Source organism: Mustela nivalis, assembly GCF_964662115.1.
Source record: "Mustela nivalis genome assembly, chromosome: X".
Lineage (NCBI taxonomy): Eukaryota > Metazoa > Chordata > Mammalia > Carnivora > Mustelidae > Mustela > Mustela nivalis.
The window spans coordinates 126,514,191-126,537,099 of record NC_139040.1 but is presented as its reverse complement, the minus strand read 5'-3'; the positions used below and the strand labels follow the sequence as shown (position 1 = coordinate 126,537,099).

Genomic DNA, 22,909 nt, shown 5'->3' with positions numbered 1-22,909 from the left:
TGTCATTAATTTTGCATTTGAATATATGAATTTGATTAGGGAGAGCCTTTTTAAAAGATCAAAAGCTTCACAGATATTATCTAATTCTCCTTCACCAAAGTCAGTTGTGGGCAATTAACTAGAATTCATTACGACAAGTGAAGGAACCATGACCTATAGGCAGCGAAGATTCCTAGTGGCACGAGGCGCTGTGGCCGGTCTGGGGGCTACCATGTCTTCTAACTTCCGGTACAATTTTACTATTAGCTCTCGTCATTCAATGTAACAACATCCGCAAAGGATATTCCTCCAAATGGCGGGACAGATGGACAAACAACATTCAGGGAAGGCCTGGCACTTGAAGAATGTGTAAAATGCCATTGTGTAGAAAACCCTCACTAACTTCATGACCGACCTTTGTCCTATGACCCAAAACGTCAGCTTAAAAAAAAAAATGCAGTGACGGGTGAGTGCCACTGTATTTTTGCAGGAATAATAACTTGGACTACCTCTGCGCAGACGCTGTGGCAAGCATGGGGCTCAGACCATAGTTTTATCATCTCAACCATGGGAAGTTAAAACATCACCTCTCCTTACAGACGTTGAATAATTCACCCTAAATTATGGAGCTAGTGAGGTCCACAGTTGGGATTCAAATCCAGGTCCCTCTCAGACATTACAAATATATATAATAGTCAAGAAGAACATAATTTGAAGGTCTTTGCATGTCAGTTGTCTTTTTATTTACATTTACTCTTAATTTCCTTGTTACAATTCGATCCTGTAGGCCTCAGGACGTCACTATACTGGTTTAATGGACGTTAAAGAGACAAACAGCTCCCGGTACTAATGGGCTGATGAGAGTGTCCAGTGAGATGGGCGGGCACCTGCGGTTTCCCTGATTTCCACTGGTCCTGGGAGGAATAGCCTTTCCGACATGTGTGCACCAAACAAGCAAGGTCTGTCACCTTCAAGAAGTCATCCCCGTTTATTTTCTTGTGGCACCTGCTTTTGGGGAACAATACACCATGTCTGGAATCACCGAGAATGGAGTTGCGAAGTCAGTGGTGTGGCTGCTGGGGGTTTCTGTAGGCCTGGCCTTTTCTCATCTACTCCATTCAAATGTTTTTGTTTGGATATTATTTCTCATGCCAACAGCATGGAAGCCAAGTCAGCCAGGGAAACCCCGAGTTCTAGGCACTATAGGTCTCCTCTTTTCATTTGGTGGGGGTGTGGGGGAGTGAAGCACTGGGACCGAGTCCAAGTTCTTAAGCGCATCCGAGGTCTTTCGGCTCCACATCCTCGCTCCTCGAGTATCCATACTCCTTGTGGAGCAACCTCGCTGGCCCTCGCATTCTGACTCTGGGCTCGCCCATGGGACTTGCTTTGGCCTCTAGCACATCAGCTAACGTGACAAAGACAGGGGCCTGCAAAGCACTTGTGCAAGTGTGCCTGTCCTTACAGGCGTGCGCTGCGCTCACCTTCGCTCACCAGGAGAATGCACCCATGTGGGACTATAGGAGGCAGCCCCAATCCTCAGCATGACCTTGACAGAGCCTCACCAAAGTCAGTGGGACCAGCAGACCCCCACCTGATTCCTGACACACAGGCAGTACATGTTTACTGTTATATGCTACTTCGGTTCTGTGGTTGTTGGCTGACCAGCAAAAGCCAACTGATACAGGGCCTGCCCGTCTAGGCCAAGGCTCTACGTAGTGTCTCAACGCCCACAAAAATTCGCGTTAAGACACTTCAGGAAAGACGGAACCACCTACGGCGGATGCGCTCTTGGGTAGCCCCCATGATTCCCCAGCGATATATTCACGACTTCATGTAATTCTCACCCTCCTTGAGCGCAGGCAAGACCTGTGACCTGCTTCCAAAAAAAGAGAATACAGCAAAGGACAAAAGTCCTAGCATCATGAGTTTGCAAATGTACTTACGGTCCCTGATCAGCTATTTCTGAGTTAATCAAAATAGATTATTCTGGGTGAACAAAGCAAGGTAAAGAACTGTGTTTGGCCCACTACTTTTTGTGTCCCTAAAAAATGTATTTCTAGATGTGTGTGAGTGTCTGTGCATCCTTTTGTATCAACAGACAACCACAGGAAGGATGCATGTGAAATGGAGTTGGCGCAGTAGGTAACTTTGGAGCTGCCATATTGGGGCTCTGGGACTGCCATATTGAAAAACATCCAATCGTCACCGCAGACATTTCATATATTATCACACAGTGTTCATGCATTACTTACTAAAAAGAAAGGTTTTAGGGAAGTTAGTATTTCTTCATGCACGTAGAACTAGGGATGAGGAGCAATACCAGAAGAATCCAAAATCCTGAAAGGAGGGCAAAATGATGCCGAACCATGGCGAACCATTGATATGCCCGTGCTATTTAGACTTGCCCCCCACAGCACTTCCAAAAGCTGGAGACAGTAATGATGTTTGCCGGCGATATGGGTCAGAGGTGGAGAAGTCTCTTCTGAAATTTATCTTCTCCTTACCTTCGTGGGTGCTACTGCCATTGGCAGGTCCTGGCCATCTCTGCCTCTGTGAATTACTACACACCTCCAAGTTCATGTCTCTGCTTCCAGTTTTGCCCTGTTCCACTCTATCCCCCACAGCACTGCCTGAGGGGACTTCTAACCCTGTATCTGATCGCACTGCTGCTCTGTGTGGGGAAAAATCCCACACCGTGTGGCCCGAGTGGCCTTCTGTGGTCTAGGTCTTTACTGTGGGTGAGGATTAAGAGACTGGTGATTGAGAACATGTGCTTTCTGGAACCAGACCCAGATGGGTTTGAGTCCCGGTTCTAGTTCTCGATCTTCATCTCCCCCCCATGTCCCCTTCCCCACTTAATTCTCCAGCCAGGCTTGAGTAGAGAATGTCTCAGAAAATGCCTTGCCATTCTCTGTCTCCACAGGTTTGCTCCCGGTCATGCGGCTGCCTGGCATTCCCCTTAGCTTGCTGCTATGCACCCACTCTCTTTCAAAACTTAGTTAAACCATCATTTCCCCCAAGACATTTTCACCCACCATGTCTGCCTTCTTACTCAGGCATCTGGCCACAGCGGTTAGCAACATTTCATGATTTTTTTTTCCTCCTTACGCATTCCCGGAAAATGGGGAGATTTTAATAAAGGCTTCCAAGGCAGGCCCATTAGGGAGTGGAAGGTCAGAGGGTTGAGGAAGGAAGCCTGGGAAATGAGGATCTTCGGAGGCCGGGGGGGGGGGGTCTGTTTGTTGGTATGAGCCGCTAGTGCTAGTTACTTGGAGGCGGGGCTCTTCACACATCCCTCTTTTCTTCCCGGGAGGCGAGATTGCTTTGTTACCACCGCTCTGGCCAGCAACTGGGGTTCTCTGAGATCATCAACCTGTCTCTGATTCCAGAGCGCTCATGGACCCCAGGGAGAGAAGGGTCTCTCTGTGGTTCAGGTAAGGTCTGAAATTCTTCCCAGGTGGGGCCAATGACTAACATTTTAAACAACGGGCCTGCTCTCCTCCAAACGGGATGTGGTATTGGGCATTACTCGGCGACCCACTTTATTAAAGTCTTTTTTTACGTTGTGAAATAACACTCAGAGAAGTACAGAATACTAAATGTAGGATAAACTCACTAAACTGTGTAACTCCCACCCAGAAAGTAGTTAAGCCTGTGAGCCCCGTATACTGCTTCTCGGTGGAGCAACTCCCTCCCATCCTGGAAGTAACCACCATCCTCCCTTTTATTTATCGTTTTTACACCTATGTATGCATCTCTAAACAAAAGTTATTTTTAAGATTTATGTATTTGAGAGAGAGAGAGAGCGAGCATGCACATGTGCGAGTCGGGGTGGGGGAGCACAGGGAGAGAGAATCTCAAGCAGACTCCCCAGTGAGCGCGGAGCTCAGTGCGGGGCTTGATCCCACGACCCTGAGATCACGATCTGAGCCAAAATCAAGAGTCGGGACGCTTAACCTACTGAGCCACCCAGGCGCCCCCGCCCCACAAAATGGTTTTCCTTTTTATCTTTAAATTTTGAGTGTATAAATAGAGTCGTACTGCATGTGATCTTTTATTTCCAGCTTCCTTCTCTTAAGTATATGTTTGTAAGACTCATCCATGTGGACTGCTAGAGATCACTCATTTTTATCACTCTTTGGCCCGTTATTTCTGCTAGTACAGTACAAGTGAATGCGATCACCCTCTTGGTGAGGAAATGCAGCCAATGCCTACTGTGAATCTTCTCCTTCCTTGCCTTACCTTGACGCTTCAGTTTAGAATCGCCATCTGACAGAACACAGTCACCAAACAGAGAAATCGGTGGGGGCGTGATACTCACTAACAACATTGGCTTGTCCGGTGAATATGGTGTACTGGAGCTCATAGGAAACCACGCTGAATTCATCATCGGAGGTCCAGTGAACGGTGATGGTGTCGTAGGAAGCGGTGCAGAGCTCTTCTCTAATTGTAGGAGGGTTGGGAGCTGGAGGGGTGGGATCAAGAACGCTCATCAGCCAAAAAGCAGGCACCTCCAGGACACGTTTCAGAGGAGACAAGGGACAGTCAAAGCAGGCTTTCTACAGAGGCCCATCAGGACCACTAGCTCAGAGGTGGTGACCCCAATTGAAAGAACCAACGTCTGGTTGGCTGGTCGCTGCTGTCATTAAAGGGTAGCGTGACTTCAGTGAGCCAGTAGGGACTTATCTCTATTTATCATGAAAGTACGTTTAGGAGGTTAAGCAAATAATACTCTTATCCATGAAAAAAAAAATTAAACAAAAAGCAAACAAGATGAACTTCTGTGATTTCACCCACACTGGGGAGATGGCAAACTTTTCCAGTAAAGGGCTAGGTGGTAAATGTTTTAGGTTTTGCGGGCCATACGTTCTTTGTTCTTTGTCCTCTCAACTCTGCTCCTGCACTAGGAAGGGAGCCTTGGGCGATTCATATTCAAATGGACATGGGCAGGTTCCAATAAAACTTTATTGACAAAGAGAGGTTAGGGCTAGATTTGGCCTACGAGCCAAGGTTTGCCAACCTCTGAGCTATGTGAGGTCACGTATTCTTATATTTTACACACTCGATTGGAAAAATACCAATGTTTGCTATCCTGTAACAAACCCAGCCAAATAATTGTTTGAAGATTTTCTCTCATTAGAAGTTTTGATGCCTTATTAAAAAAAACACCTAATTAGTGTGGCCCTAATTTGCTCTCATCTTTCAGTTTTATAGGTGATATTTCAAATTAAGAAGAACATGATTAACAGTCAATACTATCTAAGAAGTACATTTTCCTTCCCCATGAAAACATGGTTCCTTGGCATTTGGTTAACTTTATTACTGGAGAAGGCTGCTGTTTTATGTCTCGAACACAGTCTGGAGCAGAGAAGTCTAAATCCTAGCAAAATAATGATTTGAAGTTGACTCAAAATCTACCAGCTTGATTTCAGTAACTGGTTTTATGAGCAGAGTTTGTGAGCAAGAAAAAGAATAGGCAGGGAGTGCTTTGCACTGGCAATAATATTTCAGAGCAGGGCTTGGCAAACTATGGCTATGGGCCAAATCTGGCCCACTGCCTGTTTTTGTAAATAAAGTTTTATTGGAACACAGCCAGGCTCATTCATTTATGTATTGTCTGTGGCTGCTTTTGTGCACTAGCAGAGTTGAGTAGTTGGGACCATATGTCCTGCAAAGCCTAAAATATTTACCATCTGGCCCTTTATAGTCCAAGTTTGCCAATCCCTGGTTTGGAGAATCGATCCAGGCCTTTATTTCCAGTCTTCTATATACTAGAACCTAACTTCAAAAGGAGAAACATATCTGCGTTCTATAGATTCGGAGCGACCTCTGTTCACACTATTGCAGAGTTTTTTTCCTGCTCTAAATTTTGATTAGGCCCGAGGAGTCCTAAACAAACCCAAAGAGGGAGAAGAGTTTGTAAAAAAGGCAACTTGAAAACTCGAATTGTTTTAGGCTTCATTCTGTCCAACTTCTATGTTTGTTGCATAAAGTCAATTAGGGCAGCTTGGTCTCTTGCTCACTGGGTTCCACCAACATGACTACACACCTGTGCATGTGGGCTGGCAACACATTAAGTCACGGGTTAAGACAGAAAGGCTCCATAGAGCCCTTAAAGCATCCTTTCTGGAATGTGTATTTATACGTCTGTCTCCTGAAAAGCATTCTTTCTGGAATGTGTATTTACACATCTGTCTCCTGAAGTATATCCGCATGCAAGATTTAGTGTCGTGTGCTGTGACTTGGTTGTGCAGGAGTCGGGGACACCGAGCCAGGGGAGGCCCAGCTGCTCCATAAAACTCCTTAGGATTGTCTGTGTGGCTGCTGTCGCTGTGCGATCACCCGGCAGGGAGTGGTGGAGAAATGCTTATTCTCCCATAATCTAAATAGCTCACTGAATTACTTTTCCATCAACCACCAGAGAAAAGATGGTGTCTTTTCTGTATTGCAATAGAGGATTAAGTAGAAAGCAAACTTGTGTTCAAAATAAGCAAGTAGCTCTGATCGGGGAGGAAATGTCACCTCTCTGGGTTATTAACTTGACATACCACTTAGAGGCATGTCACAGAGGGAAAAAAATCATCTTGTTTTCACAGCCACGCAGGCTAACCCTGTTTTGATTATAAGCCCAATGGGTTTTTCCCGAAAAGTCAATACCCAATTTACTGTAAATGAGGATAGCAGCATGTTGCCAATTTCAATATTCATGGGATCGGTAGCAGAACTGTTATTTTCTTGCCTCTGTTATAAACAGGACACGAGAAATGGTGGGCTAATACTCCACAAACACTTCATTTCCTGCTTACAAATGTCTGATAAACTATTTGGACTTGGCAATATCAGCCAAGCATCATATGTTATGGCCAGGATCGATGTTATGTCTAGAAATGGGCCAGATTTGTATTTGAGGTTTGACAGCTAAGAAGGCAGAATGGCAGGTACTCCATGTGGTCTCTAGCTTGGCATAAACAGCGATCGGGATGATATATGGGGTACACAGTCCTCGTCGGTGCAAACCACTTCCTCACCTTCCCCTTTAATCACTGCCTCGGCATTCGCATGGAGACGGAGCCCATGAGTGTATGCCCACCGGAACACCATTCAACGATCACTGGGCAACGGGGAAGACACCCTGAGGGCAGCAAGACACTGATTTTGTACAGAAAGGTCATGTGCCTGGCCCAACAGTCTTTCAGTCCTTTTTATCCTTGGGCATGACCTTGTGATGTGGATCTGGCCCCCGAGACACAAGTGGGACTTTGCCAGGTGGGCCTTCTAAGCAAGCTTTTTGTTTTCCTAATAAACAAGGACAGAATTTTGTCCCTGTTTCCCCTGCATCCGTCTCTTTTCAGCTGTAACTTGAGCATGATGCATGGAGGTGGGGCAGCTGTGCCGTGTGGGGCAAAAAGGCAGCGCAGGGAAGATGGCAGAGCAGGGAAGAAGCAAGAGCTTGGGGTCTGCGGTCCTCACTGAGCTGCCGCCCAGGCTTGGAGCACACATCTCCGTGCCCGAGTTTGCAGGATACAAACACCGCTTGATGGGTTTAGTCACTGCTAACTGGATTTTCTGTTGCTGCCATCCTATTCAATTCCAAATGATGCAAGAAAAAAAAAAAAAAAGACTTTTCATAGGATGCCATCATGAAAAACCGCTCAGCCAGAGAAAATCTAGACCTGTGCTGCCTAATACGGTAGCCACAAACTGTTTAAACTTCTATTAAGTTTAATTAAAGTTCAATGAAGGTAAAGACTCACCATGTACATTTCAAGTTGCTGAGAGCCCCATGTGGACAGCAGCTACCAAAACGGACAGTGCTGATACAGAATGTTTCTATCATTGTGGCAGGTTCTAGGGGGGTAGCGTTAGTTTAGACAGATCTCAGAGTTAAAAGCTTAAAAAGGGGGGCAGTATGTGAATAAATATTTGAAACCGAGTTTGGTTCCTTACTGCAAATGCACTTTGGAGTCAACTTCTTTCTTCCTTAATAAGAGTGGTGTGGTTTGAATGGTTTGAAATAAGTTGGTGGGATGAACACTTTGCTTGCAAATGCAGAAAGGCTAAAAACAGCATCTCGGATTCTTGCAGAGAAAAAAAAAAAACCTATCTGGGTATAACATCCCTTGGATATAAAACTGCTCGTTTTTCATCCATAGACTGTGAAAGCGAACATCACACAATGTTCCCTTTCTCCTGCTCCATCTTTTCCAACCGCTCTCCCACACGCACGCACACAGAACCGAAATGCGGAAGCTGGCGCCCTGCTGAGTTAGCGATGTGGTCTCTCGAAGGCTGCATGTCCTCAGTTCCACACACATCTGGCTTCACTGTATACAAGGAGCCTTCCAGAAGTCCTAGGCACCAGTGGCTTTGGCTAACACAAATAAAGGTCCTTTAAATAATCCGCATTCAACCAGCGAATGATTTCAGTCCTCGCTCTCGAGGTCGACGGTGAAGAAACATTTGGAAGCATGGTTAGAAACAGGAGTAGTCTGAGATTTTCTTTTATTGCTGTTCCTTTTGTTTTGTAAGTTTGACCCCCCCCCCCCATAAAAACTGTCTATCTGAACGATGGCACTGGGAATTCACATGTGATTTTTGGGACATTTGCTGTGGTGACCTTTTGCCAAGATGAAATGCGGTCTTTTACCAGAAAAGAACAAGAGGTCTTTGGAGTCCGTACGGACCCAAGCCAAATTCAAATCCTGCCACTCACGGGCTACCTGACCTCCAGCGAGATGGGTGACCCCTGTCATGGGAAAAATGAGGATTATAACATGCTAAGATCATGCCAGATCTCAGATACAAAGAGCTAAAGCAAGGTTGACACTCAAGCAAGAGTTAGTTGCCAACGGTTTCTCTGCCAAGACACCGTGAGAGTCAGAAGCCTTGCTGAGATGAAGTGGAAAACAGCCCCGCTACCTTCTGCGACTCTGTGATGGCCAGCAGAGCTGCTCTTTGTGACACCCACACTCTGAGAGGGAGAGAAAATGGCAGGAAGTACGTTTTTAATTCTCGAGAGTTGCCTTTTTCCTCTGTCCCCAATTTGGTCTTGGACCGTGTTGTTTTGGGTGGGGAAACAAAAAAAAAAAAGCATGCCAGAAATCATTTACGGGAATATTAGACTCCATTCCTAAATCAGGAGCCCACACCTCTGGTTTTGAGGGAATCGATGTGGTGGCAAAGTATGTGTATCACCGATTGTACATGATATCAAAGCGCACGCACAATATTAAAGCACGCACGCGCGCGCGCACACACACACACACACAAGACAATACCTGTAAGGTAATCCAGACATTCTAGCAATTTCTTCTCTCGGGAAAAATCTAAGGCAAAGGTGTCAAATGTGTCATTGAGGTTGATTTCAGGAATTAGGACCTGGGAGGATGCAGTCGCCATGGAGACTCTGTAATTTAAACAGAACAACTTTTTAGAAATGTCAAGATGCCTGTCACCGTCACTGCCTGGGAATGAAAAAAAAATAAAAGGAAAAGAAGGATCATTTTAAAATGGGGCTGTTTTTACACGGGAGCCTCAAAGAGAACCTGGGAACGGCACAACACAGCCAACACAATGCAAACGATCAAGCTTAAAGACGAGGCAAAGGAACTGGGGAAACAGTAGAATGGCTCCCAGCCCCCAGACCCCGCCCGCCTTCCTTTTTACTGTCGGAAAAAAAATTCCCCACGGAGGTGGAAGAATATTCATATCTCATGTTGCTGTGTATTTAACAGCCAGGCCCCTTCACATCTAACCCCAGCAAGAAGCACATAGCTCCGGGCATTTCTTCACACATCTGTCTGGGAAACTGTTTGTTCCTTTCAGACCCGACCCTGCTCCACTTCAAAGAGGAGTCTCCAAAATTTCAAACTGCATAAAAGGCAAAGTGAAGATTAAAAAAGAATGTTTCCAGATATTGGATTAGTTTAATCAATTACTAGCCTCTCTCTAAAATAAACATTTAAAAAGGAGTTTTTGTCTGGCTTGTTTCGTTCTTTTTGTATTCATTTTTTTTGTACCATATTCCCAGCAGATGCCATGGAAAATATTCATGAGCTTCCTCACAAATTCCTCCCATGGATGCCCCATTTTCCCTCTTCATTTATGATTGCTAGTGAAACGTTCTCATTTATAAACTATAAAGCAACGTACTGGTGAGTACAGCGCTCCTGCTAGAAGAGAATCTCGTGCTATGTGTGTGTTAATCTCTCAGACTGATTTGCAAAGTTCAGTTGCCAATAGAACGTTTGGACTAATTAAAAAATGCAAGCGATCCTCTTAAAAACGATACAGTTGCGGCATGACGTAAACCACGTCTGAGCGTCTCAGACCATGCTAGACCCGTGATCTTGTTGATCTGGGTATTTCAGGAAGTTCGGTAACCACCACCAAGGGCCAACTACCTGTAGAGTGCTGCGTAGGGTGCTGGGAATCGGTGAGTAAAGAAATACTCTGAAATGGTTCATCTCTAAATCTAGTTATTTTCTCATTAAGAGTGCTGGTGCTCATTTCTAGAAAGTTACAAAGCTAGCTGGAAGCAGCCTGGAAGAGAATTCTAGGTCTAAATTCTTCCATTTAATCTAGAAAAATTTCGGCCTGGTTACCTAAGGAGATCTATCTCCTCTTGGGTCTCTTAACGGCTCTTAAACTTTGTATCTTATAAAGATGATGTATTTTGGCTAAAGAAATTATACTTGCGGGTTTATTCATACAATGGAATATTATTCATGCATAAAAAGGACTGAAGTACTGATACACACAACAGTGTGGATGAACCTTGAAAGTGTTAATGCTAAGTGAAAGAAGTCTGATGCAAAAGGCCGTGTACCGTATGCTCTATTTGTAGGAAATGTCCAGAACAGGCAAATTCCCAGAGACAGAGAGCAGACCGGTGGGGCGGGGGGTGGCATAGTGGATGATGACTGCATAATGGGTATGGAGTTTTTGGGGGGTGATAAAAAGATTTTGGAACTCTTATTACACAACATCATGAATATACCAAATATGACAGATCGCACACATTAAAATGGTTAATTTCACATTCTCCGAATTTCACCTCAGTATAAGTTACACCTGTGAAGTGCTCAAAGTTTCTAGAATTGTACTTCTGATACATTTCCAGTTCTGTGTCGGGAGTGTGGTAGACAGGATAATTAATAGTGTAATAACCAGAATGATATTGGGATCCACTGATAAAAAGTCTGAAGAGGCAGAGACTCTGGAAAGAAAGGTTTCAAGTGTTTGAATGAGGGGGGAGAATCTAAATTCACCACCTAACTGTTTCACCGAGGAACAGTGAAGAGCTGGGGTGCCTGGGGGGCTCAGTCAGTTAAGTGGTGTCTGCCTTTGGCTCAGGTCATGATCTCAGGGTCCTGGGATGGAGCCCCGCATCAGGCTCCTTGCTCAGCACGGAGCCTGCTTCCCCTCTGCCTGCCGCTCCATCTACTTATGCGTGCCCTCTCTCTCAGATAAACAAAATCTTTTAAAAAGAAAAAAAAAAAAAAGAAACAGTGAATAGCTGAGTTGGGGGATTTTGTTGGCTAAAGAGCGCACCCAATGGGAATGGGCTAATTATTGTGATGAACACCTGCTAATTTAGACAGGTGGAGAAAGGCATGGTTATTAGGCGTTTTTCACACATAGTCAAACTGTACTTAAAAAATGCCTTCCTTTTGACCCATAATCACAAAAACTTCTCAGAACTCAGAGCGATCCTGGGATCGCTCAGCAAATACATACGGAGCTCTTAAAGCACGCCCACACGCACTGAAGAGCCCGCAATATTTGCATCAGTGCAGAAAAGTTAAAAGAAATGCTATAGCGCCATGTGAACCCCCAGTTAGAATGTTTCATGATGTCCAGCAGGGAAAACTGCACCGAGCTGTTAAGGAACGGGCGTCTCTCCGTGGCATTTCTCTGTCTTTGTTGTGTGGCTCCGATCTTGGGCTGAGAGGATCCCCGGCGCTCTGCTGTCCAGGGACAGAAGCTTCTGTTCAGGTCCACCCCAAACAGATTTTACTCCCAAGTTTCTCCTGGTTCTATGGTCCACAGTTAACTAAAACGTGGTTTGGGCAAGTGACAGTGTTAAAAAAAAAAAAAAAACTGCCAATGCCCGCCATGTGGTTGGTGGGAACTCTGTGGAGTGGGAACGGAAAGGCTGGGACGCCGAGACTGACAGCAAGAAGCTGTGCGGGTTACTGCTGCTTTTAACACCTACACAGGTTTTTGATGGAAGGAGAGATATTTATCTTTGGCTACAATTTCAAATTCGTAATTGGAGTGACAGGCGAGGGGAGAGCTGCCAAAGTCAACATTTTAGGCCTTGTTTTTATTCCCCAAATCCTTGTTGCCCATCTTCTGGCCTTTCAGATGAGTTGCCAAAATCCACCAGGGCCATCAGCCTTAGGCCACTTTTGAAATTCTGTGCTTTCATACTTTTGTGTGTCTGTGTGAGTGTATGTACATTCGCATGTGCGCACATGCTTGTGGGTGTGTGTTAAGCTCTTATCATACTGAGGCAAATAAGGACATGTGTCCTATCCTGATGCTTAAGGGGGTGGCCTGCACATTACTTCCTGATTCTGTTTTGACGTCGATGCTCCTAATCTCCGTGACAGTTTGCTAGGGCCACTTGGAGGCAATTTTCTAAAAGACGGACGTGTCTGGAGCTATGTGGCTCACAGGCTTTCTCTCAAACAGCCAATGCCAGGGGAGGATGTTCTAACCTTCCTGCCCAATATCCTTCTCCCCATGCCCGACCCTTGACAATGGCACATAAATGGGTCTCTCTTGGGCGAGTGGGCAAATCACCACGGTAAAACCCAGTGAGGTCTCACAGCAGCAAAACGTGGTCTGCTTTGGTCTGCTCAGGATTTCCCAGATGCATTTGGCTCGGGAACTTTGTTGTTGTTTTAACACCAATTAACACCCTACCAGAACACACTTCAAAAACCACTCATCATACGTGCTTGAATTCTTAAAATCAAGCGACATCTCTCCAGCGTTGACAACTGGAGGTCTTGGTTTTATATCCGGGGCAAGTCTGATGGATGCTTGAACTGCTTACGGTGTCGAAGGACAGTGCAGTTGGACACCCTCCTAGGAGCTCTGAAAAATGGGTACCGTTCGGAGGGAAGTTTCTTTTTACCATCTTGATAACTGGGTACTAAAAGTGATTTTAAGTTCAGATTTCTCATAAGCAACTTTCTTATGCTTTGATTTAGTGAAGAGTTTGGCTTCCTTAATGTAGTTGTATAAAGATGCCCACACAACCATGCAGAAGACCTATGTATTAGTGTGACTTGGGAATATAGTGTGTTATGCACTCCATTTGTGTCAATTTAGTGAGTGGGAAGGAAGAGAATTGGCATTCGTTGCATGATCACCTTGGGACAGGAATCGGACTAACGGTTTTACCGTATTATTTCATTTTGTCCCTGTAACAACCATCTTAGGTAGGAACAATCGACATGTTTTATGATTTGTTCACTCATTCATTTACGGCCGGCAGTTTGCTATGTGCTGGCGCTTTCGTGGTGAAAACAAGGTGGCTGGGGTTTCTGCCCGCTAGGAGTGTATGAGCGAAATTAGACTCCCAAGTGTTAAAGGAGCAGCCCCAGTGCTGGCCATAAGTACTCCTAAGCAATTAGCACAGAGCCAGACACTTGACTCCAAAGCATATGCATCTCCTACAATGTAAAGCTTGATGGTCTCTCTCCTTTGGGTTTGGTTTTCTTTTTCTTTTTCTTTTTTTAATATTTCTGAATCAAAAATCTTTTTGCAGGTAGATTCACCCTGTAGAGGAACATACCTACTTTAAGTGATTCTAAGATACAGAAAAATCCCATCCAAGTCTCACGTTAGGAAGGCTTGCAGGACTGAAAGTTTGTTCCGGGCTTTCCCTCCTCGAACAGAAGAATAAAGGTGGTTTAGAAGTACACAGGTGCCAAAGCCCAAGGCAGACACAGTAGGAGGCAGAGAATTACAAAGTCATATCCTAGAGAAGAATGTTTACTAAGAAAAGGATTGAAGGGTAGAGACAGGCAGAGACCAGCCCCAGAACATACGAGGCGGGGCCATACTCACATACTAAACTACGAGAACTTAAAGCCAACAGACATTATGGATTATCTGCGACACTGAAGTTCTGTTCTTAGGAGTTATCAGCGACAGTATTACAACTACTGATCGAAGCAGTTATTATGAGCCCAATTTTCTTTTTTACCCCTCTTTTTTAAAAAAGAGGTTTTATTTCTTAATTTGAGAGACAGGGAGGGAGAGGGGGAATGTATGAGCAGGGGGAGAGAGAGAGGGGGAAGCAGACTCCCCGCTGAGCATAGCCTCCATGCAGGCTCCATCCCAGGACCCTAGATCATGACGTGAGCCAAGTCAGATGCTTAACTGACTGTGCCAGCAGGGTGCCCCTTTGAGCCCAACACTCTACGCAGAAAATAGCTCACAGGCAAACCCAAAGCATCACAGTTAAAAAGTGGCAGTGCTGGGATCCCAGCCCAAGCTCCCTAGGTCCTGGTCCAAGCTCCCTGCCCCTTCACTACATTCCGGTCCTGGAAAGAGAGGAAGGCTCAGGAATTGACCAAGAGGATGGACAATGGACATGGGAAGAGACGGGCTGTAGGAGCAGAAGGACAAAGGCTCTTGGCCAACGGTTATAGGCACCACGTCTTCAAATCTGCTGGAAATTTAGCTTTCTCATAAGCAGGAGGCCGACTTTCTTATGTCTAGGTTCAGTGAATAGTCCTACTTATTTAAAACAATTTTATTAAAAGTACACATACTATCACACCAAGAACTACATATTAGTGAGGCTTGAGAATATACCATACAGTTGACCCCTGAACAGTGTGGGGATTAGGGGACCCCCACTCGGGGGAAAATCCATGTATGACTTTTGATTCCCACAAACTTAATTACTAAGAGCCTACTGGTGACCAGAAGCCTCACTGATAACATAAAGTGTTGATTAACACATCTTTTGTATGTTATATGTCTTATACTCTGCATTCTGACAATAAAGTAAGCTAGGGAAAAGAAAATATTACTAGAAATATTAAGAAATCTTATTATGGAAAATATTATTGAGAAAATACATTTACAATACTGCACTATATACTTTTTTTAAATCCATGTATAAGTGGACCTGAGCAGTTCAAACCCATGCTGGTCAAGGGTCAACTGTATTCTACAATTCATCTGTGGAAAGAAAAAAATCAAAGTCATCTTTCCGTTCTCAAAGAGATGGGCTTGTTATAGGTAGAAGTGAATGGGACAGGTCATGACCTGCCGGATCTGTGGAAGATCACATGTAGACATTCATGCACTCACATTCTATTTCAAAGGTAGGTCTTCTTCCAGAATGTTCTATCCCAACTGTTATGGGGCCACATTCTCTCCCCTCAATAGCTAAGAGTCTGTTCGTATTACACTTGATGAAATTTTTAGGGATTACTGAGAAATGCAGCTCACAGTAGCCCTTTCATCTGGACACCTCATGATTCATCGCTGGAGAAGAGTGCTCTTGGATCCCAGTTGGAAAGCATGACGTAAGTGTAAATAGGGTCTAGCAGAGTGGCCTAGGTACACGGGAATATTAGCGCCATTTGCAGTTTTTAACCTTAGGATGAACACAGAACAACTGGATAAAGTCTAGATGGGTGCCACAAAGACAAACACTGGGAATCCAGGAGTCATAAGCAAAGACACTGGCTTAAGATAGGGAGGCGATCATTTTAAGGATATAAAAGTGATGATAAGCAGCTGTTAGCCACGCGCTTTGGAAGACATTAAGTATCGTAACCATCGTAACCAGTCGCGGAAGAGTTCTTCTCAAATATAAGAAATAACAAAATGAAGCTGGCTCGATACAGGGCCCGAGGTATAAAACCACTGTACATTACTCTAAGAGAACAGTGGAAACAGAAACGTCAATGACTACCTCTAAGCGCTATTTTGAGAATTAGCACAGTGTCCGACATAAGCACGCACTCGATTAATGTTAGTTGTCTCTTTCCTTGAAGAAATGCAAGTGAGAAGATGGTGGGTCAGGCATTGACAAAATACAGCCAGAAGGCGAAATACCTGTTGGGGGAAATGTTTCTGGAAGCCCAGGCACGCCCGATCTTTTCTGTGTATGACAGGGTGCTATGGAGTTACCACGGCAGAGCTGAGTAGTTGTGAAGGAGACCTTATCACCTGCAGAGCTGAAAATATTTTGTCTCTGACCCTTTATCAAAGTGTGCAGGCTTCTGCTCTAGGATAAACACCAGCATGAATGAGCTGTCCGGCGTTGTCCGGTGATTGCATTCTATTATTGCTTTGCGTAAGGGGCAGGGGACTCCGAAAATGAGAATGAATGAAAAGTCAAGGGCATCGGCAGGGGTTGGAGGTACCATTTCGGTGGAGTTTATGCCAATCGGGACGGGTGGCGAAGAAACACGGACTCCCATCAGTTTCACTGCTGAACTGACCAATGGAATAATGTTATCTTTACGTTCCCTACCCCAGAATAAAGGATCCTTTAAAAGAAAGAGGTATGAGACTGACAGTTGGGTCCTTTCTCTCCCACATGAGTCAGCTTTGACCTTTCTGACGAGCGAAGCTTCTCAACCAAATAAACACAGGTCTAACAGAGCACAACACCTGGGCCTTGGCTTTTTTTTCTTCTCCTTTTTAATAGACGAGCCCTGAGATGGAAGAAAAGATTCCCTTTCATGTCGGTGCCTTCACTTTGACTCTTTGTTACCAAATGCATGATAAGATCAGGGCTGAGATTCACAGTAATTGCCATTTCTGTGCCACTGTAAGCTTTCTCCCCTGCCCCACCCCCCGGCCCCCTACCCAAAGCAAGGCTGATTTTATTCTCTCTAACTGGTGGACTCTTGTTTCAAAGGCCTTGAACTCCAAGGCGCTACTGAAAAGGCTTTGACATGTCAAAGGGAAGCATCTTTGGCTGGAACAAAGCAACTCAAAGGCTCTATTCTCCCTGGTACTCAGCCTCCAGAATGAAAACAAAAGCAAGGCGAGGGCAAGGCCAAGCAATCACTCCGCAGACACAGGAGGCCAGCGGCTGAGAACTTCCCAGCAGCCCCTGCAACTCACCTCTCAGTGATGCTCTTGGCCGTCTGCAGGAAGCGCGCGTGATCGTTCTCTTTCAGAGAGTGCTCTGCCTGGGAGATGAGGGAGGCCGACCGCTCGATGCACTGCTTGCAGTTTGCAATCTGCTGAGCCAGTTTGCGAAGCCTCATCACCTTGAAAAGAGGCACGGAGACGGTTAGGTGGGCGGGCTTGCTGAGGGAACACGCACCGGGCTGGACGCTTCTGGATATGTGCGTCCTGCTGCATGGAAAGTTGTCCTTCGATAAACATCCGAGAGCAGGCAGAGAAATACGGAAATCCCAGGTACGGGACTCCTGGCTTGGATAGTCTCAATCTTCTTGGAGAAGTGTCGCTAATTTGTTTTATGAGAAAATACTCTATTGTGAATTGCTTCCTTGTTGATGGGGAAAAAAGGTGCTGCCTAATGGCAAGTTGCAAGGGTCACCAGACCTCTTCCCTCGCCATTCCACTCAGTTACTAGAAGATGGCAGTGAGTGCTGGGACCGTCTCTATCTCGGGCTTCTGGCTGGGCCGTCAAGAAACTTAAGACATCCCAGTAGGTGCGAATGGCTTAAGCAAGAACCATTTTCTAAAAAGGTCTTTGTGATCCGCGTCATAAAACCGTGATGGGAAAACATGAGGTATTACTATTTCCCACACGATCTAAAACTCATGTGTTAAATTAACAGAAAGAGAGTGTTTTTTTCCATTGATTAATATTTTTCCTGTTGAGCAGATGAGAGAAAGCCAAAAAAAGCACAGCTGGGCCATTTCCCCTCACTGGGAACGTCATTTCCAGGCACTTTGTGCTTACTTGATAACTAAGAACTATTTTGATAAGCATTTCCCAGTCGGGATAAAAATGCATGTTTGGTTCCAACCGCCATTCCAATTCCTGATTCTGTCTTGCTTGAAAACGACCCTCCGACGTAATTGACCGTGACCTCGGGGGTAGGCCAAGATAAGTGCACAGTAACCCACTTGACCATTCGCTCTGGTGTCTGAAATGTGCTGTGAGATGAAGCCCTCTGGCCAGAAGCCAAGTCAAAATTAGACTGCTAATTGGAATTGCCGTGTGCCCAGTGCCCCATCCACACAGCCTGGGACAGGTCTTGGCTGGCTTCAGGATCATTCCGGAATGGAAAACAGTCCTGGGTGAAAGGGCAGGGAGGGGGCCAGTTAATCTGTCTTGCAGACAAGGCTGGCTCCGGCTCCCTCCAGAATTCCTGCTAACTCCAAGAAATTCCTTCTTTCTCCCAGTCATCATTATCATCCCCGTGCAACTTTCATGGAAGAAAAGGAAGGAAGGAGATGTCAGAACTTGAGGCCGGTGTGGAACATCTGATTCCAGCTAGGTTGTACTGCTGCAAACAAAGGAAAGTCAGGCCGCACCGGGAGGCGGCAGCCGCAAGATTTCGGGCAAGAGTGAGAAAAATTCCTCAAAGGAGAGAGAGAGATAGGAAGTGTCAAAACCTTGGAGCAAACAGCCTATGAGATTAAGGCTGGTAAAAGACTTAACTCATTATAATTACAGTGACCAACTGCAGCAGATGAACTGTGTTCATTAGCTGAATGAAAGAACACTTTCTTGACACCAAATTGAATTTAGCGTTTAACGTGGTTACATCCAGAGGTAAAGCTGAGAAAGGCCTAGAGTCCAATTCAAGATGTTAGAACACATCCAGCAGAGGAAGGAGAGTAACTTAGAGTCCCCAACAAACCAAGGGAATGAAATACTGAAGCATACAATGAAATTAAAGATGTTTAATACAATTCTAACGAAAGAAATATAAGGTCCAAATATTCCTTTAGAACAACTCCGTCGGTCACGTACCCTTTTGGTATGCCTATCTGTGATCCCACAGGCCACAGAGGCACCAATGCTTGAATTCTATTTTCTCCCTTCTTTTCCTCTACCATGACACTGGAAATTAAAAGTGGCATCAAGAGGAAAAGATAAGAAACGAAGCCAAACCACAGCCCTAAATCATGTGTTAAGCTGAAGCAAGCCAAAATGAAGAGGCTTCTTTGAAAACACAGGAATGCTTTACAGAAAAACAACTGTTAGCATCATTTTAATTTTAGTTCAAATGTACAGTTCCACTTCACACACCAGATCACAGCTTTTCAAAATGGTGTGCACAGGGATCAGAAGGAATCTTTGGAAAAGAGAAACTTAGAGATATCTGGGCTCACTCGCCAATATCCTCTAAAAAGTTGTCATTGGCAGAGTGGCTCGAAACTGCACCTCAGCGGTCAAAGAGCTGCAGACGATGGGTCAGTAGTCAGGATGAGCATGGAAAAACTAAACAGAAGAGAAGAGGAGAGGAGAGAAGAAAATAGCAGAGTGCATTCCTGATAGAGAAGGCAAATTCAGTTTTGCAAAAACTTTTCGTATGCGTGCATGCTGGATTTCATGTCCTCTCTATTTTTTCCTGGGGGCTTCGATTAAAAAAAAAAAAGAAAAAAGAAAAACACGACTCTCAATCAGGTGTTCACAAACTATGGTCCATACGCTGTATTCAGCACACATCTACATGTGTCAATAAAGTTTTATTGGCATGCTGAAACAGTCATTCATTTATGACTCATCTATGGCTGCTTTCACACTACAACATACACCTCTCTCCTTTACAGAAGAAGTTTGCCAGCCTTCGTGATTCTGATCAAACGGCCCTAATCTGAACCACACTCTGGGACACCCTACCCTACTTGCTACAACACTTCAAATCAGACACCAAGCAGTTAGCAAAATACTAATTTCATCCTTAGAAAACTCTTTTGTATATACTATTTTAAAAATCTGACAGGATGAATAAAACTTGATATTTGAAAAGAAACACTGGACACTGACACCTAAGAAGATTCTTTATATGTATGTGTCATTGTCGCAGGGGTCATTTTTCCAAGTTGGCCCTGTTCTTTTGTTCCTTTGGGAAGTGTTGATTGCACATTGTAATTTCAGGAACTCGCTCCATACTCATCATGGAACTAGCCTGCCAGTTGAATCTCCTTTCAGGGAGGACATGGGCCAAATATACCGATTTATTTGCTTTGTTTATTATACCTCGAACATGCTTTAAAAAGCAGCCCTTCACTTTTCTTTAAATGCATTTTAAATGCTTTTAATATATGGGCTTTATATACATTGTAGGATTCCCAGCACCAAATTGTCATGTCCTAACAACTGAGCCTCATTTATCACAAGTCTCGGCATTGCCAATGAGGCCTGACTTGGCATTTCTATAAGGCTCTAGAAAAGCCCGGCCATGTAGTCCAGTTAATTATCTTAAATTTTGGAGATTTAGAGTACATAAAAGCAGCGAAGAGAAGGGACCCTTTCTCTCTGTGGCTGCAGCCTTCTACCATCAATCTGTGTCTGAACATAAAACACGTAATTTACTCAGTCTGGAGTCTGTGGCCTGCTTTTCGTGTGTTGACATGAAATTTATCTCCTACTACCGAAGAGATAAGACAATTCTTTCCCAGGGAGTCTCATGGCTTGAGACTCTCCAGTCCCTCCAAGGAGAAAGGCTGCTGAGCTCTTTCTTTCGAAGACTGCACAATGGTCTGAGAGCAAGCATTACCATTATGTACCCATGGGTCCCAACCCTGCCCACCTGGCAAGCCCCCAGCCGGAGGATTTGTGGTGAGTCTGTTTCCATCGGGTCTAACGGCCTCATGATCCATGCCAGAGACACATGGCGGCCGAGGTCACGAGGCGAATGAAATTCACAGCGTGATCCCCACGGTCCCGCCAGTTCTTCTTCTGGCGAGCTCCCCACTTGCAAGTGCTGGTGAGAGGGCCCAACTGCCCCTTCTGTGGATTCAGCGTCCTCAAGACCACACAGACACCAGCCTGGGCGCCCTCTCCGGGCCCCAAGTCCATACTCGGCCTTCTCTGCCCAGCACCTCTGCTTCCCAGCACGCAGGTACTCACGCTCTTGTCTTCTTCGTGATGTATCTCTGACGCCGCATGCCCTGGCCAGGGACTCAGTCACTGTGGATTCCGAGGTTTGGGATCCCCTAGCCTTCGGTGATGCACCAAATCGGTTAACTCACGAGAAAGCCAAACTGGGCCTCATCTTTCCCAAGTAACGTTTGCTTTCTAAGACTGCCTTCTGAGAGAAGGTCCCCAAGCAAGTGTGTACTTTTCCAAAAGTGGTCAATTTCAAACACACAGACGATTTTTAAATTAATACGATGAATTTCCCTATGCATAGTCCCAGCTTTACCAAATCTCACAATTTTCATCATATTAACATAAAAGATTTCTCAGAAGGAGGAAAAATATTATTGATAGCACGGAAGCCCTGTGTGTCCGTCCCTAATTTCATTCAAGTCCTTCTCCAGAGGAAAACACCTTTTTGAATTCAGGGCATATCACTCCCAAGTATGTATGCGGGCCTAAACACTGTATGGGATGTCTTTGGTAGTAACAAGTCTCACTCCATGCAAAGCACTGTAAAGCTTGTTTATATTTTTTTGATTTGTCCATATAGATATGTATCACCCTAGTTCATTAATTTTGAGTTTTGAAGACTGTTCCATTATATAAATAATACAATTATCTTATAAACAGCTTTGTTGAGATATAATTAACATACAACAACCTGTATATATTTAAAGGACAAATCTGGTAAGTTTTCAAATATGTGTAAGCCCCTAAGATAATGAACACAGAGATCATGCCTCCGTTTTCCTCCTATTCCCCCCCGCCTCCCTCCCAGCCCAGGCCCTGTCACTCGTTCCTAGCCAACCACTGATTTGTCCTCTGTCACTGTAGATTATTAGAAAGTATTGTTTCTAGGGGTGCCTGGGTGGCTCAGTCAGTTAAGCCTCTGCCTTCAGCTCAGGCCATGATCTCAGGGTCCTGGGATCGAGCCCCACATTGGGCTCCTTGCTCAGCCGGAAGTCTGCTTCGCCCTCTGCCTGCTGCTCTCACTGCTTGTACTCTCCCTCCCTCTCTCTCTCTCTCTGACAAATAAATAAATTATATCTTTTAAAAAAAGGAAAAAAGAAAGCATCGTTTCTAAACTGCCACATGAATGTGTTCACGTAGTACATACTATTTTCCGTCTGGCTTCTTTCCCCCACCATGAATCTACTGAGACTCATCCAAGTTGTTGCATGTATCAATAGCTTGTTCTTTTTTGTTGTTGAATAGTATTTCGCTGTATGGATGTGCCACGAATTGAATCCATTCACCTTCCGGCGGACACTTGGGTCGGGGCTATTACCTTTACCATTCTGGTGAAAATTCATGTACGTGTCCTATAGGGCCATATGCTTTCAGTTCTCTTGGCAAACACCTAGAATGGCTGGATCATATGATAAGTGTATGTTTAACTACTTAAGAAACTGAGTTTTCCAAAATGCAGTTTTACTCTCTGCGTATGAGAGTTCTAGTTCCTCCACGTTCTCAACAACACGGTATGGCCCATCTTTTTTATTTTAACTGTTCTACGAGGTAAGTAGGGTATCTCCTTGAGGTCCTAATTTGCCTCACTGACTTTTCTCAACAAGTAATGATTTTGAACATCTTTCCATGTGCTCATTTGCCATCCATATGCCTTCCTTGGTAAAGTACCTATTCAAATCTTTTATCCGTTTGGGTAAAGGTATTGTTTGTTTCTTTGCTAATGAGTTTTGAGAATTTGTTATATACCCATGTACAAATACTTTTCTATTTCAATTAATAATTTATAAATATTTGTCTCCAACCTGTGGCTTGTCTTTACGTTCTCTTAATAGTGTCTTTTAGAGAGAAATTTTTACTTTTGAGTAATACAATTATCTGTTTAATTTATAAATATTT

The 22,909-nt window shown here is 44.6% G+C and overlaps 1 protein-coding gene across 4 annotated transcripts in view; it reads right to left on the bottom strand.

The window, feature by feature from the left end:
- MID1 (midline 1) overlaps window positions 1-22,909 on the bottom strand; it is a 338,502-nt gene that overhangs the window by 17,159 nt on the left and 298,434 nt on the right. For all 4 annotated transcript variants that reach the window (XM_082717123.1, XM_082717125.1, XM_082717122.1 and 1 more), the window contains exons 5-7: window positions 17,095-17,243; window positions 9,258-9,385; window positions 4,301-4,444 (exon numbers count right to left, since the gene is read on the bottom strand). In XM_082717123.1, the coding sequence (XP_082573249.1) occupies window positions 4,301-4,444; window positions 9,258-9,385; window positions 17,095-17,243 (421 nt within the window). The remainder of the gene's footprint in view (window positions 1-4,300; window positions 4,445-9,257; window positions 9,386-17,094; window positions 17,244-22,909) is intronic.